We start from the raw sequence: 17,910 nt of genomic DNA, 5'->3' as shown, positions 1-17,910 counted from the left end.
CCTTCTCTAGTCCTAGAACACTTCTACTTTTCTTGAATGTTTTTCAGACTTCACCAACAGCAGTGAATCAGCACATCTGCCAGTTTTTTTAGTATCTTACTTATAGTGCTGTTTAGTTCATAGAAGGTCCTGTTCCTTCTCTCATGGAAAAAGTTAGATGCTTCTAAACAGTCCCACTTGTCTTAAATTTCTAATCTCTTATAGAAATCATGTTGTAGGATTCTGGTTTTCAAGGCTGATCATCCACTTTTGGTGTTCTCTGGCACCCGATTCTCAGCCATGACTCTAAGAAACAGTAACATGAGCAGCAGCCACATCCCAGTAAACCATCTCTGTAGATGGACTAAACCAGGTTGAGGGTAATCAACAAGCATGAAATCCATCAGTGAAGTAAGCAGAGTGTCTATCCTAAGCATGTGAAGACTTCTCCTAGTAGCAAAGGTGGATAAGAACAGTTTTGTCCAATGGTCATGAAAGCAGGAACTTTCTGCACTTAAAGCTGGATCAGACATGGAAGATACTAAAATCATCCACTGCATGTGGGCCATTGCCAGCCACCTTGACTTTTGTATTCACCAAATTGCAATGACTGGCAAAAAAAAAAAAAGTGAAGCTAATTTTGTGTGGTTCTGCCTTACAAATACAATCCATGCATGAGTCAAGACAGCATCCTATGATGTCCCTGATACTCTTTGAAAAATGAAGGACAAACAACAATACAATCTACCATGTAAATAATATCTAGGTCTAGAATCAGTGAAACATCAGAGAGTGATTAAGGCAGCCATAAAAAGTTACAATGCACTGTTTCTGGAAATGCAAGAGTGAATGAATGAAAAGGGATTTATTAAGCAATATTATGTATCAAGCACTTTGCTAAATGTTTGGGACCCAAATACAAAAGCAAAAATAGTCCCTGACATCCAAGAGCTTTCATTCTAATGGGAGAAAACATTAGAAAAGCACACATAAAAAATTGGGATCAGAAAGGGAAGAGATTGTCACACTGCTTCCAGAACAATGGCAACATTCATTTCTTCAGGGTTAATGGTATTAGGATTAAAGTGAAGAAGGAAAAAAGTGAAAGTGATAAAGAAAAGGAAAGGTGAGGGAGTGTTGAGGGAATTGTTAAGGAGACTGGATGAAGTGAAAGTGAAGAAAGAGAGAACATGAAGTAAAATATGGTTGGGTTTTATTGAAACATTTTTCTAGTAGAGACAGTTACCCATCAGAAAAGTGGCACCCTATAAATTGTTTGAGCAGCTGCTCTACAGTGTGATTGGTAGTTGGTGAGGAGATTGTAAAAGAGAAAAGCTTGTGATAAGTCTTTGATTCACTAGCTCTGCATTGCCCAAGAAGTTCCTATGGATTTTCTACCAATTAAAGAGTGGGCTTTTATGGAAGCAGGTTTAGACAGTAAGCCATTTGGATTTCTTCAGGCCTATACATGTTATTCAAGCCATGGAGGAAAAGATCCAGTCAAATCCCCTTCCCATATTCTTCTAGGCCTAAAGAATCTATTAAAACCACATTTTTGAGAGAGCAGGTCTTTTAGCCCTGCTAATCCCCGTCTGCAAAGAGCACATCGTAAGAGCTGACCATTGCATAGATGAACTGCAGAACTATCTGGGGAGGGAGCCTCTTTGAAAGTAGTCACTATGTAGGGTTATCTGGAGATTCATAACCTCTACTTCTGTGTATTCTTCAATAAAACTTATGTTAGCAAACCAACTATGAATACAATCCATTTCATCAGACCCTAGAAATCCAATGAACCCAAGAACAAAATAAGTGATCCATAACTTGCAGTCATGCAGTTATCATAATGACATAAGTGTTGAAAGGATGTAATTTTTTTTTTTGTTTGTGGATGTTTCTACTCATCAAAAATACTAAAGGACCTTCAACATGGAATCAATTTTAGATCCTATTTGATTCTGGACTCAACCAACTCATTATCTAAATGACATGTATGGTCAAGATAGTTTTAGTTTAGAGATTCTCTATCTCTCCCCATCTCTCTTCTATCACCCTTCCCCTTTCCCAAATCTCCGTCCCCACTTCTTTCCTGCAGAGTATGATAGATTTCTATACCCATATTGAGTGTGAATGTTATTTACTTTCTGAGACAATTCTGATAAAAGTAAGGTTTATTCACTCCTCCTCTCCACTGTAAAAGCTTTTTTTTTTTACACCATTCCACCTCTCCCTTTTCCATTCTCCCAAGACATGCCTTTCTCACTCCTTCAATTCACCCCTGTTTCCTTCCCTGTCTTTTCCCTAACTGCTACAATAATGAGAAAATTCTAATGAGTTACAAGTATCATCCTCTCATGTAGGAATATAAAAGATAAGCTATTTAAAGCCCCATAAGATATAACTTTTCTGATTTCTCCTGACTCTAATATCTGAAAATCAAATTTTCTATTTTTCATTGCACATACTTGAAAGTTATTTATTTTGTTGAATAATCATTTTTACTCCTAAGGGATTATTCTATAAATAGGTGATTCTGGGTTGTAATCCTAGCTCCATTACTCTCTGGAATATCATATTCTAAGTCCTCAGATCTTTTAATGTAGAAGCTGTTAAATCTTGTGTTATCTTGACTATAGTTCTATTATACTTGAATTGTTTCTTTCTGGATGCTAGGAAAATTTTCTCCTTGACCTGGCAGTTTCAGAATTTGGCAGTTCCAATATTCCTGGAAGTTTTCATTTTAGGATCTCTTTCAAGAGGTGATTGGTGGATTCTTTCAATTTCTATTTTACCCTTAGCTTCTAAAATATCAGGACAATTTTCCTTGATAAATTCCTGAAAGATGATATCCAGGCTCTTTTTTCATCATGACTTCTATGTAGACTAATAATTTTTAAATTGTCTCTCCTGAATCTATTTTCTAGATCAATTTTTTTTTCAATGAGATATTTCACTCTTTTTGATTTTTTTCATTCTCTTGGTTTTGTTTTATTATGTCTTGATTTCACATACAGTCACTAGATTCTTTGGTTAATTCTAATTTTCTTTTATTATTATTATTTTTTCCTTTTTTAAAATTTTTTAAATAATTATGACTTTTTATTGACAGAACCCAGGTCTGGGTAATTTTTTTACATTATCCCTTGCACTCACTTCTGTTCCAACTTTTCTCTTCTCTCCCTCCACCCCCTATCCCAGATGGCAAGCAGTTCTATAAATGTTAAATATATCACAGTATATTCTAGATACAATATATGTGTGCAGAACTGAACAGTTCTCTTGTTGCACAGGAAGAATTGGATTCAGTAGGCAAAAATAACCTGGGAAGAAAAACAAAAATGCAGTTTACATTCATTTCCCAGTGTTCTTTCTTTAGTTGTAGCTGCTTCTGTCCATCATTGATCAACTGAAACTGAGTTAGATCTTCTCTTTGTTGAAGAAATCCACTTCCATCAGAACACATGCTGATACAGTATCATTGTTGAAGTATATAATGATCTCCTGGTTCTGCTCATTTTACTTAGCATCAATTCATGTAAGTCTCTCCAAGCCTCTCTGTATTCATCCTGCTGGTCATTTCTTACAGAACAATAATATTCCATAACATTCATATACCACAATTTACCCAACCATTCTCCAATTGATCCAGTTTCTAGCCACTACAAACAGGGCTGCACAAACATTTTGGCACATACAGGTCCCTTTCCCTTCTTTAGTAGCTCCTTGGGGCATAAGCCCAGTAGTAGCACTGCTGGATCAAAGGGTATGCATAGTTTGATAACTTTGGGGGCATAATTCCAGATTGCTCTCCAGAATCGTTGAATTCATTCATCACTCCACCAATAATGCATCAGTATCCCAGTTTTCCTGCATCCCCTCCAACATTCATCATTATTTTTTCCTGTCATCTTAGCCAATCTGACAGGTGTGGAGTGGTATCTCAGAGTTGTCTTAATTTGCATTTCTCTGATTAATAATGATTTGGAACACTTTTTCATATGAGTGGTAATAATTTCAATTTCATCATCTGAAAATTGTCTGTTCATATCCTTTGACCATTTGTCAATTGGCGAATGGCTTGGTTTCTTATAAATTAGAGTCAGTTCTCTATATATTTTGGAAATGAGGTCTTCATCAGAACCTTTAACTATGAAAATGTTTTCCCAGTTTGTTGCTTCCCTTCTAATCTTATTTGCATTAGTTTTGTTTGTACAAAGGCTTTTTAATTTGATATAATCAAAATTTTCTATTTTGTGATCAATAATGATCTCTAGTTGATCGTTGGTCACAAATTCCTTCCTCCTCCACAAGTCTGAGAGGTAAACTATCCTATGTTCCTCTAATTTATTTATAATCTCATTCTTTATATCTAAATCATGGACCCATTTTGATCTTATCTTGGTGTATGGTGTTAAGTGTGGGTCCATGCCAAATTTCTGCCATACTAATTTTCAGTTTTACCAGCAGTTTTTGTCAAATAATGAATTCTTATCCCAAAAATTAGGATCTTGGGTTTGTTAAACACTAGATTGCTAGAGTTGACTATTTTGTTTCATGAACCTAACCTATTCCACTGATCAACTATTTATTTCTTAGCCAATACAAAATGGTTTTGGTGACCACTGCTTTATAATATAGTTATAATATGAACTTCTAGTTCATAGAAGATCTAACTCAGTTTCAGTTGATCAATGATGGACAGAAGCAGCTACACCTAAAGAAAAAACACTGGGAAATGAATGTAAACTGCATTTTTGTTTTTCTTCCCGGGTTATTTTTACCTTTTGAATCCAATTCTTCCTGTGCAACAAGAGAACTGTTCAGTTCTGCACACATATATTGTATCTAGAATATACTGTGATATATTTAACATTTATAGAACTGCTTGCCATCTGGGGTAGGGGGTGGAGGGAGAGGAGAGAAAAGATGGAACAGAAGTGAGTGCAAGGGATAATGTTGTAAAAAATTTACACATTATTACAAGAATTTTTTACAAGAATTATTTCTAATAGCTTTTTAGTAGAATCTCTGGGGTTCTCTAAGTATACCATCATATCATCTGCAAAGAGTGATAATTTGGTTTCCCCATTATCTCCTCTAATTCCTTTTATCTCTTTTTCATCTCCTATTGTTGAAGCTAGAATTTTGAATACAATATTGAACAGTAATGGTGATAATGGGCAACCTGGTTTCACTCCTGATTTTACTGGGAATAGTTCCAGTTTATCACCATTACATATGGTTTTAAATAGATGCTACTGACTATTTTAAGGAAAAGTCCATTTATTCCTATGTATTTTTATATTTTTAATAGGAATGGGTGTTAGATTTTATCAAATGCTTTTTCTGCATCTATTGAGATGATCATATGTTTTCTGTTAATTTGGTTATTGATATAGTCAATTATACTAATAGTTTTCCTAATATTGAACCAACCCTGCATTTCTGGTATAAATCCTACTTGGTTATGGTATATTATCCTGAAGATGATTTTCTGTAATCTTTTTGCTAGTATTTTATTTAAGATTTTTGCATCAATGTTCATTAGGGAGAAAATCAGGGATAATTTTCTTCCTATGTTTTCATTCTACCTGGTTTAGGTATCAGTACCACAACAGTGTCATAAAAGGAATTTGGTAGGACTCCTTCAATTCCTGTTTTTTCAAATAGTTTATATGGCATAAGAACAATTAATTGTTCATTAAATGTCTGGTAGAATTTACCTGTAAATCCATCTGGTCCTGGGGATTTTTTTCTTAATGAGTTTATTAATAGTTTGTTCTCTTTCTTTTTCTAAAATGGGACTCTTTTTTTTTTATTTAATAGCCTTTTATTTACAGGATATATACATGGGTAACTTTACAGCATTAACAATTGCCAAACCTCTTGTTCCAATTTTTCACCTCTTACCCCCCCTCCTCCCCTAGATGGCAGGATGACCAGTAGATGTTAAATATATTAAAATATAAATTAGATACACAATAAGTATACATGACCAAAACGTTATTTTGCTGTACAAAAAGAATCAGACTCTGAAATATTGTACAATTAGCTTGTGAAGGATATCAAAAATGCAGGTGTGCATAAATATAGGGATTGGGAATTCAATGTAATGATTTTTAGTCATCTCCCAGAGTCTTTTTCTGGGCATAGCTAGTTCAGTTCATTACTGCTCCATTAGAAATGATTTGGTTGATCTTGTTGCTGAGGATGGCCTGGTCCATCAGAACTGGTCATCATATAGTATTGTTGTTGAAGTATATAATGATCTCCTGGTCCTGCTCATTTCACTCAGCATCAGTTCGTGTAAGTCTCTCCAGGCCTTTCTGAAATTATCCTGTTGGTCATTTCTTACAGAACAGTAATATTCCATAATATTCATATACCACAATTTATTCAGCCATTCTCCAACTGATGGACATCCATTCAGTTTCCAGTTTTTAGCCACTACGAAAAGGGCTGCCACAAACATTCGTGCACATACAGGTCCCTTTCCCTTCTTTATAATCTCTTTGGGATATAATCCCAGTAGTAACACTGCTAGATCAAAGGGTATGCACAGTTTGATAACTTTTTGAGCATAGTTCCAAACTACTCTCCAAAATGGTTGGATTCGTTCACAATAAAATGGGACTCTTTAACCAATTTACTTCTTCCTCTGTTAATCTGGGCAAACTATATTTTTCAAGGTATTCATCCATTTCATTTAAGTTATCAAACTTATTGGTATAAAGTTGGGCAAAGTAACTCCTAATTGTTGCTCTAATTTCCTCTTCATTAGTGGTGAGTTTTCCCTTTTCATTTTTAAGACTAACAATTTGATTTTCCTCTTCCCTTTTTCTAATCAAATTTACCAAGGATTTATCTATTTTGTTGGTTTTTTTCATAAAACCAACTCAGTTTAATTTATTAATTCAAAGTTTTTTTACTTTTAATTTTATTGATGTCTCCTTTTATTTTTAGAATTTCAAGTTTAGTATTTGACTTGGGGGGGGGTTAATTTGCTCAGTTTTTACCTTTTTTAGTTGCAAGCCTAGTTCATTGATTTTCTCTTTCTCTTTTTTATGCAAGTAGACCTGTAGAAATATAAAATTTCCCCTTATTACCACTTTGGCTGTATCCAACTCATTTTGGTATGATGTCTCATTATTGTCATTCTCTTGGGTGAAATTATTAATTGTGTCTATGATTTCCTGTTTCACCCAATCATTCTTTAGGATGAGATTATTTAGTTTCCAATTATTTTCTTCTCTCCATTAGGACTATTTTTTGCAATTTAAAAAATTTTTTGTTTTGCACCACTCTTAGTTCTCTTTCCAATTTTTTTTCTAGCTCTCTACTTGATTTTCAAAATCTTTTTTGAGCTCTTCCATGAACTGAGACCAATTCTTATTTTTTTGGAGGTTTTGGATGTAGGAGATTAGATTTTGTTATTTTCTGAGTGTGTGTTTTAATCTTCCTTGTCACCATAGTAACTTTCTCTGGTCAGGATCTTTTTCTGTTGTCTGCTCATTTTCCCAGCCTATTACTCGTATTTTAACTCTTTGATAAAGTAGGGCTCTCTTTCCAGGGTGGAGAGTGCACTGTCCCAAGCTGTTTTCAGAGATCCTTCTAGAGACCTGACCACAAGCATTCTTTTCTGCTCTGGAACTAAGGAGTGTCTCTGCTCCACTGGGGCTGTAAATTTTAATGAGCTAAAACAACAGAGTCCTTTCTCTGTGCTGGTAGAGATGTTCTGTGATCTAAGGCCTCCAAAAGTTACTGCTATTACCACTGCCCACTCCCATTCTTAGTTTGCTGGTTTCCCAAAATCCTTTCTGCCTACTGACAGACCTTTCCTGGTGACCTTCCAATTCAACTTAGGTGTCTTTGGGCTGAGAAATCTAGAAACCTCCAGGGCTTCTACTGATCCAGAGGCCCAACACCCATTCCCACTTTGCTGGTGTGAGGGCTAGGCTGAGAGGGGCCAGGGGTATGCTGTACATTGGACTCCCACCCTGATGCCACAGATCTTTCCTGCTGACCTTCTAAGATGTCTTTGGTTGAAACATATTCCACTCTATCTTTTCCGTGTGTTCTGATGCTCTAAAATTTGTTTAGAATCATTATTTGAAGGAATTTGAAGCAGTTTCAGAGAGCTCAGTGAGTCTCTGCCTTTAATCTACCATCTTGGCTCTGCCTCTTTGGCCCATATTCTTCTCATATTTTCATGAAAATTTCTATATGCATGTGGACCATTCTCAGAAACATTTCCAAATGTTATTGCCTTCTCATGATCAGATCACATGAAATACTGGGTTCATTTATAGTGCTTCAATTTAATAAGAACATTTATTGGTAAAGTGGGAAGGATTCCAAAGAGAATAACAAAAATGGTAAATAGTCTTTAAGTCTATGTCATATGAAAAGAAACTAAAAGAATTAGAGGAAGATATGGTATATAGGGAAAGACAAGTGGAATTTGGAGTAAAGACCTGAGATCAAATCCTTCATCTGACACTCATTATCTATATGTTTGAAAAGTCATCAAAAATCTTGGGATCTCAATTTCCTAATATGTAATTATAGGTTCAAAGACTAAATCTTTGATCCCAATAACTATGTTTAATTTGGAGAAGTAAAGACTCAGAGAAATTTCAATAAATATTTTTAAAGGACTATCACGAGAAAGAAAAAATAGACTTCTCATGTATACTCATGGATTTCTATCAGTAGCAATAAATGGAAGTTGTAAAGGGTCAAATTTAAGCTTAATGTCAGAAAAAATTTTTTTCAATAATTAGATACTGTTTTAAATTAGAAATGCATGTCAATAAATGTCTTCAAGGAGAAGCTGGTCATAAATGGTCATTTATCAATTATGTTACAGATGGTAGAAATTTCTTTTTTCAGAATAAGTTGGACTGGGTAGTTGCTGAGACACTAAAATCTGATAAGTCTGCAAAAAGGTAGGCTTAGAGTTCATAGATTCTAATGTCTTCTCAACGGTTTCTTTTGTTAATAATAATATCCACTTTTTAACATTTATTTGAAACCTTCTTCCTCTGGGATATCTAAATGTTTGATTCCTTAGTATACTTAAGTTTTTGTCACTTTCAGCATGAATTTTTGCACATATACTTTGTAAAGCTCAGTGGCTCCTCAATTTCATCTCCAGGTATTGAAGTTTTTAAAGTATGAATATGCTAGTTCCCCTGCCATTTTGATGAAAATCAATTGTTATAGAAATGCTAGGATTTTTTTTTTCTTTGCCCTTCATCTTTGTCTTCTCATATTTTATCTCAAGTACAAATGCTCTTATGAAGCTTGGTCTCATGCCAAGATTTATGATACTTTGAGAGGCAATTTCATTGATAATCTTGTTTCATTCTCCTTTGAAATGTTTTATACTGCAACTTGCTTTTTCAATCAATACTGATCTAGGCCACCATATCTTGTCACTTGGCAAGAAGAGCAAAGATTTTCTGGGTGTGGCATTTTAGGAGCTCTTTGGACTTCTTTTATGTAGAAATTAGCTAAATATCCTCATAATGATGATGATAAAAATTGATGCCTTTATTTCATGCATTTATAATTTTTTAGAGTCAGTAGTTTTTCTAAACTTTTGAGACAGTGATCGACATCAATAAAGTCAAAATTAAGAAGGAAAGATGTTGTTAATGCATTTTAAATTTCTTCACTAAAATTATATTCCAACACTTTATCCTGGCATGAAAGTGAGTCTGGAAATTAAGTTTTCTTAAAAGCTATGGCAGTGAAATGTAAGCCCTGTCCAGCCTAACCAGATTTGAAAGATTTTGAATGTGGGACTTATAAATGACTGTATCTTCATTACACAGTAAGACTATTCAAATTTAGAAAAGCTTATCACCAGAATATTGGCTATGAAGTATTTTTTTGAGCCACAAAAACTTATCTACTAAGCTATAACAAGACTGAATTCTATGATAATGTGATATAATACAGGAATCTGAGGTGGAGAAAGATTAGGTTCCTTGCCCAAAGTTACATGAGTGAGAAATAGAAGAGGCAAAATTTGTCCATCAATAGCATATGCCTCTAAAATTATAAAAAACTTGTAAAAAAAAAAAGACCTCTTTTCAAATCAAATCATGAATTAAAAACATCAACTAAATGGATAGCAGTCTATGTAGGTTAATAGTTTCAATTTTCAGTAAAACATTAAGCTATCACAACATTAAAAGTAAAATACTTATTCTTATGACTGGGTGAAATTTTGTACTACTAATGATGACTAAGGGAGTTTCAGGTATATGAAATGGGCTTGTCCCTTAACTAAATTAAGTAGTATTCTTTTGAGTTCTATGTATTAAGAGCGCTGATCATTGCAAAGAGGGTTAGAAACTAAGGCATCTGTCTATATTAGATAGAATTTGTGTATATTTGTAATTTAGAAAATCTGTATAAATTTCCATTGTATGAGATATGATAAGCTAGTGGGCATCTTATGAGTTTGCTCTAATCAATGCTTTAAAAAGGGAGGGACAAACTTTTTTCTATAGGAAAAGAAAAATCAAACTGGGCCCACATGAGTAAAAGCTGCTTATAAATAATTTATTTTTTTAATGCTATAAAATGTTTGATATACCTGATCATTAAAAAAAGAACAAGGGGGAAAGTAGATGGAGCAGTGAATACAGTACCAGCCCTGAAGTCAGGAGGACCTGAGTTCAAATCTGATCTCAGACATTTAACACTTCCTAGCTATGTGATCCTGGGCAAGTCACTTAACCCCATTTGCCTCAGGGGGGAAAAAAAAAGAACAAGGAAGAAATATAAAATGGACTTTGATTAATTCAATTAAAAAGTTTTTGCACAAACAAAAGTAACACAAACAAGATTAAAAGGGAAGTACAAATCTGGGGAAAATATATAGCCAGTGTTTCTGACAAAGGTCTCATTTCTAACATATATAAAAAACTGCAAATTTATAAGAATCCAAGATCCTCACTTGATAAATGGTCAAAGAATATGAATAGACAATTTTCAGATGATGAAATTAAAGCCACCTATAATCATATGAAAAAATGCTCTAAAACACTATTGATTAGAAAAATGTGAATTAGAACAACTCTGAGGGATCACCTCACACACCTCTCAGATTGGCTAAAATGACAGGAAAAGATAATGACAAATGTTAGTGGTGATTGGGAAAACTAGGACACTAATGCATTGTTGGTGGAGTTATGAAAGCATCCAGCCATTCTGGAGAGCAATTTGGAACTCAAATTGTGCATACGCTTTGACCCAGCAGTGCCATTACTGGGTCTGTATCCCAAGGAAATCATGTAAATCATGCAGAGGGGAAATGTGCAAATGTCTGTAATAGCTCTTTTTGTGGTGGCAAAGAATTGGAAAATGAGTAGATGCCCATCAGTTGGGGAATGACTGAATAAGTTGTGGTATATGAAGGTAATGGAATATTATTGTTCTATAAAAATGATGAACAAGCTGATTTTAGAAAGACCTAGAAAGATTTACATGAACTAATGCTAAGAGAAACAAGAGAAAGCAGGAGTATGTTGTACACAATAACAGCAAGAATATGCAGTGACCAACTATGAAAGATATGGTTCTTCACAGTGGTTCAGTGATCCAAAGCAATCCCAATAAACTTTGGATAGAAAATTCCATCTGCATCCAGAAAGAGAACAATGGGAATTGAATATAAAGCAGCACGTGCTATTTTCACTTCTTTTTTTTTTTTGTTTTTTTTTTCTCATTGTTTTTCTCTTTTGTTCTGATTTTTCTCTTCCAAAATGATTCATAAAGAAATGTGTAATTAGAAAATTAATATATATGTATAATCAGAAAAAAACTAAAAACAATGATTTAAAAATAAGAGCTTTTAATAACTACTGCCTCTATAGAAAATATGATTTAATCCTTTACATCTCTTTCATTACACAGTTATCAAATAACACAAACTTTCAGAATTGAACTTGTTGGAATGTGTAAGTTTAAGGGGGTCACAGCAAGACACTTATTTATTCTTACTTATATTTGGCTCCTTGGGCTCAGAACAAGTTTAATTTCATGTTTTACTGAGAAAATTTGGCCAAATGACATCTTTAGTTACTGTGGACATCAACTTCTGGTGAGACATAATTTTCTAGGCCAAAATGTAATACTGAAGAGCACTGATGTGGAGATGTTATGAAATCAAACTAAAGTTCATTTTAAACAAATGACAAAGGATTTTTGTTTCCCAACTGGACAAGCTCAACTATAGTATTTCCCTCTCCCCCAGCAATAAAAAGGAGGCAAAACAAATATGATTAAATACCATTCTATTTTCCCTGTAGTGCCACTTGGCAAATTTTAATGTACTATATGAAAGTTTATGAAATCATGGTATTCCATGATTCAAAGCCATCAGAGGGAGAATATTATTATAAAAGAATAGGATCCTCTTAGGATCAATGTAATTACTGTGCAAATTCCCATATGCCATTTAGCCCAATTTCTTCTTAGACACACATATATGTACACATACACATAAATACATATACATGTATGTATGTGTATCATTTGTATATATATATTTGCATGTATATGTCAAGTATCTATTATATGCAAGACACTGTGGTAGCTACTGAAATCCTAAGACAAAACAAAACAGTCCCTTACCTCAGGAAGCTTACATTCTACTGAGAGGACACAAAATATATGTGTATCTTTTTTTATTAAACTGTTTTAATCAGTTAAAAAAAATTTAAATTCAGAATAGATCTCCTTTCCTTTATCTTTTTTCACGACAATTCAGCAACATTTCTAAAAAAAAAACAAAGTAATGCTCTGCAGAAATTTAGACAGAAATGCATAAGGAGGGGTCTTAGTTGAACCCCTCCAAAAGTCACAAATAAGTTGTCTATTTCTACACAAATAATTGTCCAGTTAAAAAAGTTAACAACCTCACAAAAGGAGGCATAAGTTTGCCAGACAGGCCCCACAGTTTTATGAAATGATCAGTCAGTTTGAAAAGTAAAATATTAGTAGGTGTGGTGTAATTTTCTTTTTCTAAAATATGATGGTTCTCTTTGGGAGCAGGTTTCTCAGGGGAGGTTCTATGGAGGCAGCCTTAGTTTCAGTTCTGTGTAATAATCACCTCAAATACAGCCAGCTGATAAAATCCAAAAGTTTATTTTCTCCTTCCAAGTCTTGTCTCTTTCCTTGGACCCGGTTAGCTTTCTTAGAGACCTATCTCCCCTCTTAGTTCCAAGAGCTCCTGCAGCTTGTCTTTTAGTTCTTCCAGCTTCTGCCTGTAGCTCAACTCCAATTCATGACTTCTCAATCTCCAACTGACGTTGCCCTCTCAATCTTTTCTACTGAACTCTCCTGACTGAGCTCAGCTGTTTTTATGCTCTTTTAGAGGTATAAACTCAAAGGTTGACTCCTCCTCTGAGAGTGGGATTATGAGAGATGTGAATTTGGATATCTCATACTGAACCCTGAAATCTCCCAAACAGTGTGAACTAATGTGTGAGCTAATGTGTGAACTCTCAAAGGTGTTAAACTTAAGCATTGTTTCTATCAATACTAATGACTTAACACCTTGTAAGAATTTGCTCTAATGTGTGAACCAATAAGCATTATATCACTTCCATTGAGTTAACACTAGGATTCTAACAAGTAGGAACATTTTTAAGACAGAAGAAAGATTGTTTTGTTGGCATAAGTTCTTTTAGCAAAAGGAAAATAAAAAAGAGGAAAGTATCTAGGGATATTTAATTTTCAAAGTTTGACAATAGGGGAAACCATACTTAATTACTCCTTAATAGTACTAGCAAAAGAATTATTTTTAAAATATTGTCAAATTTTTGCTTTCACCTCAAGTCAAATTTTGTCAAACCTTCAAACACAAAAAAATGTATATACAATTAGAATGTCAACTTTCCAGAAACTTCAAACTCACTCCACCCCTCTTTTTTTTTTTCCTGTGTGGTTAAGAAGTGAAGGACATAGTTATACCAGTGGCCAAATTTGTAATATAAGTTTAACAAGGTTCTGCCCTAACCTGCCCTGTATTTGAGAACTTGGTTCCAGTTTTCTGTTTGCTCATGTTATATGCCACCATGGAAACTTGCAAAGGAAAAAAATATTTACTGCAAGATTTATTTATTATGTTTCTAAAGTGTCTCAGCTCTTAAGAACCCCACCACTATTGTAAAATGTTAGGGCTTCTGTGCTTTCCAGCACAAGCTCCTAGTCTTTGGGATTTCTGAGAATAATGGATGGCTTCAAGAGTTCTCATGAAGAGAGTGATGGTCCCATTGGATGGAACATAATAAGTCCAAAACCTGATAGAAGTACAATCCCAGAAGGCAAGATCAGGGCAATATAACTACTACTTGAGCAATATTGGGAGAGAGATTAAATTAATTGGCATAGGCTTTTTCCTCAGCTACTGGAGGAGAAAGAAGAGTTTCAGAAATTCCTGAGACTCCAACTTAATTCTAGAATAATCTTTTTCCTTTCCTTTTCCTCTGGCTGCTCAGGATCTTCCCTATTTCCCAAAGTCTGAGCCCATTTACAATCAGTTTGCTGAAGGATTTCTCAACAGCCATCTCTGCAGCCACCTCTGTACAACTGTTATCATTCAGTTCTCCCTAAATTGGTAAAAGTAATTTCTGAAAATTGTCTCATTCATGATATTTCTCAGGCTACCAATGTACAGTATGGTAATGACCTTAACTGGTGAGTTGCTGAAGCTATAAGATCATTAATACTTTAATTATGATCTTTGATAAGCAAAAGAATTTTTATGATCTACAGACTTCTTATGTTTAAAGGAATCCTCTTCTCTTCTTTTACTTTCTCCTTTTACCTACCCCTTGCAACAACAGCAGACACAAAGTTGAATGTAGGATCAGAACATACTCAGATTTTATGCACTGAATTGCATTGATGCTCATCTTCAAATCCTGTGAAGGTTTTTCTTGGAGGCAACCTTAGTCTCAGTTGAAATAAATAATTACTCCAAAATCACAGCCAGCTGGTAAAAATGCAAACATTTATTTCTCCTTCCAATTAGCCCGGTTAGTTCAGAGACCTATCTCTCTGCTTGAGCTCTTGCAGCTTTGTCCTTGGCTTCTGCTTCTGCTTTCTTCAGCCTCCAGCCAGCACCAAGTTGGAAGATGCAATGAATCTCTCTGTACCTCCAGTCAGTTCCACCAGAAGAAGTAATTTCAAGCTTCAAAAGCTCCCTATATTTATGTGAGCTCCCAAAGGTTAACTCCACCTTCTGGAGGGAGAGGGATTCTGGGTTATCTCCCAGAGTGCTCTCTGGTTCTAAGGGAGGTGTGAATTCAGATCTTATACTAGCCCTGAACTCTCCCAAAGGTGTGAATTCCATTGAGTACTTAGATACTTATGAGCTCTCTAAAGGTGTGAACACAAGCATTGTTCAATCAGTTCCACTTAGTACCTAGTTCAAGTTCTGGCCCAAAACTCTTTCTAAGATTAAATTAACTCCAATGTCTTAACACTTTGTAAAGATTCCAACAAAATCCCACCCAACAAAAGTGGGGATTTGTAAAATTAAGCACCATTATAAATGGGGAAAGAGTAATACAAGACAAAACTTTAAATAAAACAAACCAGTTTCCTCACCTGTTGTGTAGTCATTAGCTTGGAATAATTAGTAGCCTTCAACAATGCTCCTACTGCCTTTTTGGCTTTTTCTTGGGGAGCTCCTTTGGGGAATGTTGGTAGTATAGCTAGAACACTATCTACAGTAAATTCTGGGATTGAGGCATTTTGTATTTTGGCCTGAAAAACAGAAAAAATTAGTTGTTAAGCACTATAATTTTAGATATGCTTTACATTTTTAACAAAAATATAAAAATGAAGATGTCAGGGAATGAATTATTCAACCATATGCAAGGTAGCTACACTATGTATGAAACGAATTTAAGTTTGTTTCTTTTCACATAATGTGAATGAAATAACAATAATCCAAGCATTAGGGTTTAAACATTTCATGATCTATATCACTCTAGAAAATTTAAAGCAATGCAATTTTTAAAAATTAAATACAGAGGTTAATGAAATCAATAGCCTATAAATCTTGTTTTTATTTTATTGAAAATGTTAAAGCTTAAAAGCCTATTTTGTTACTATTAACATGAAATTAGCAAAAATAGATATATTTGGTATTAAAGAATAAAAGTTCTCATCTGATTATCCTATCATCCTGATACCAAAAAATGTAACCTAAACTCAACTAATACAAGGTTCATGAAAAAGCAAACAAATAAAAAATGATTAAGTTAGGACAATGAGGTGGCGCAGTGGACAAAGTCTATAACTTGGATCAAGAAGATCTGAGTTAGAATCGTTCCTCAGACACTCACTATGTAACCCTCATCAAGTCACTTTTTCATCTCTCTCAAACTCAGTTTCCTCATCTGTAAAATGTGGATAAAAATAGCACTTACCTCATAGGGTTAGTATAAGGATCAGATGAAATAGCATTAAAGTACTATATAAGTCAATAAATGATATCCACTGCAGACAATAAGAAACTTATTTGGGGAAGAGGATGGGTTTCTTCTAGAGTAAATATATCAAGAATCATCTGATAGAATTCCAGAAAATATTTTTTTAAAAGTCTTCTAGAAAAGTCTCTGTTTACTTCAGGAATTCTAAAGCCATCAGCTTGCTAAAGTAGAGCAGTGAACCTTCAAGGATGGAACTGGACATAGTTGGGATAGGCACTATATGAAGATTTATTTTCCTTTAAGAAAAATTATTGGATAGACAATAATCAACTATGCTCACTTTTATTTATTTTATAATATTCGTGGGAAAAAATGTCAGTGTTCAAAATGACCAACTTGTCAGATAAAGTGTTTTGATTGAAAATGCAATTATGGTTTTGGTCCTTGCTTCAAAAATGACTTGTGAGAATGTTAAAGCAAAATAAATTTGTATTTATTTGTTATATTTATAAATCTAACCCTTACAATTATGTAGCTGTCAGGGTATAATTTTTACAGTTTCTGCAGGTACTTGAATATAAATTCTAATTGTTTATCTAACCTCTGTCAGAATCTAAGAATCTGGAGGCAAATCTAAGAAGATGTTTCAGGAAAATGCCTGTTAAAGCTTTCCACGTTTGTAACTGTGATTTGTCTTAACTTCATACGAATCTGTGTCATTGCTCTTCTAAAGCTTTTACTTTCCTACTGTGTGATATCCAGGAAAGTGGATCTACTGGATATTTATAATCCATTAAAAGTTGATGAGTTTTCTCTCTAGAAAACCATTACATGGGTTTTTGAATAATATATATATATAAAGATCCTTCTTTATTATAGTCATAATTTTAATAGTATCTTTTTGATATTTGAGTAAAATACAGTGGAACTATATTGTCATGATTAAGAAAAAAAGACAGAATGACAAAAGAGTAAAGGAAATTAGGCCAGAGAAACTTTTGGTTTATTGATTCTGATAAAGCCTGACTAGAAATTGTATAAGAAGGAAGATTTGCTTTATCTCCTGCTCTGTATTTGTGCAGTGATTAACCTGGATAAATCATTTCATCGCTTTAGACTATAGTTTCTTCATCTGCAAAGTGCATGTTGGGAGAGCCTGGACTGCATGTTATCTAAGTTCCATTGTTCATCTAAATCATATGATCCTATCACCTAGGTCAATAATGGTCACCTCTGCCATGCAAACAGAAATCATCATATTTATTCTAGTAGTGGTTTGGTGAGAAAATGTTGGATGAAAAGTAAACGACAAATGTTGGTGCTAGTCACCATCAACTTTTGTTGGTTTGTGCCAAAGCTAGTTTAGCTTGTGAATTAAGTCATTAAGCAATTGTGCTGACACTATAATATCTAAAGGCCATTCATTCATTTGATTTATTAAGTGCTTACTGTGTTACAGAACTGTGGG

The 17,910-nt window shown here is 34.2% G+C and overlaps 1 protein-coding gene across 6 annotated transcripts in view; it reads right to left on the bottom strand.

The window, feature by feature from the left end:
* LOC100925754 overlaps positions 1-17,910 on the bottom strand; it is a 205,356-nt gene that overhangs the window by 36,854 nt on the left and 150,592 nt on the right. For all 6 annotated transcript variants that reach the window (XM_031968144.1, XM_031968102.1, XM_031968117.1 and 3 more), the window contains one exon: positions 15,613-15,771. In XM_031968144.1, coding sequence (XP_031824004.1) covers positions 15,613-15,771 — 159 coding nt within the window. The remainder of the gene's footprint in view (positions 1-15,612; positions 15,772-17,910) is intronic.

The sequence above is a fragment of the Sarcophilus harrisii genome, chromosome 1 (assembly GCF_902635505.1).
Source record: "Sarcophilus harrisii chromosome 1, mSarHar1.11, whole genome shotgun sequence".
Classification (NCBI taxonomy): Eukaryota; Metazoa; Chordata; class Mammalia; order Dasyuromorphia; family Dasyuridae; genus Sarcophilus; species Sarcophilus harrisii.
Note: the sequence above shows the minus strand (reverse complement) of the source record. Positions and strands in the feature narration are given on the sequence as shown.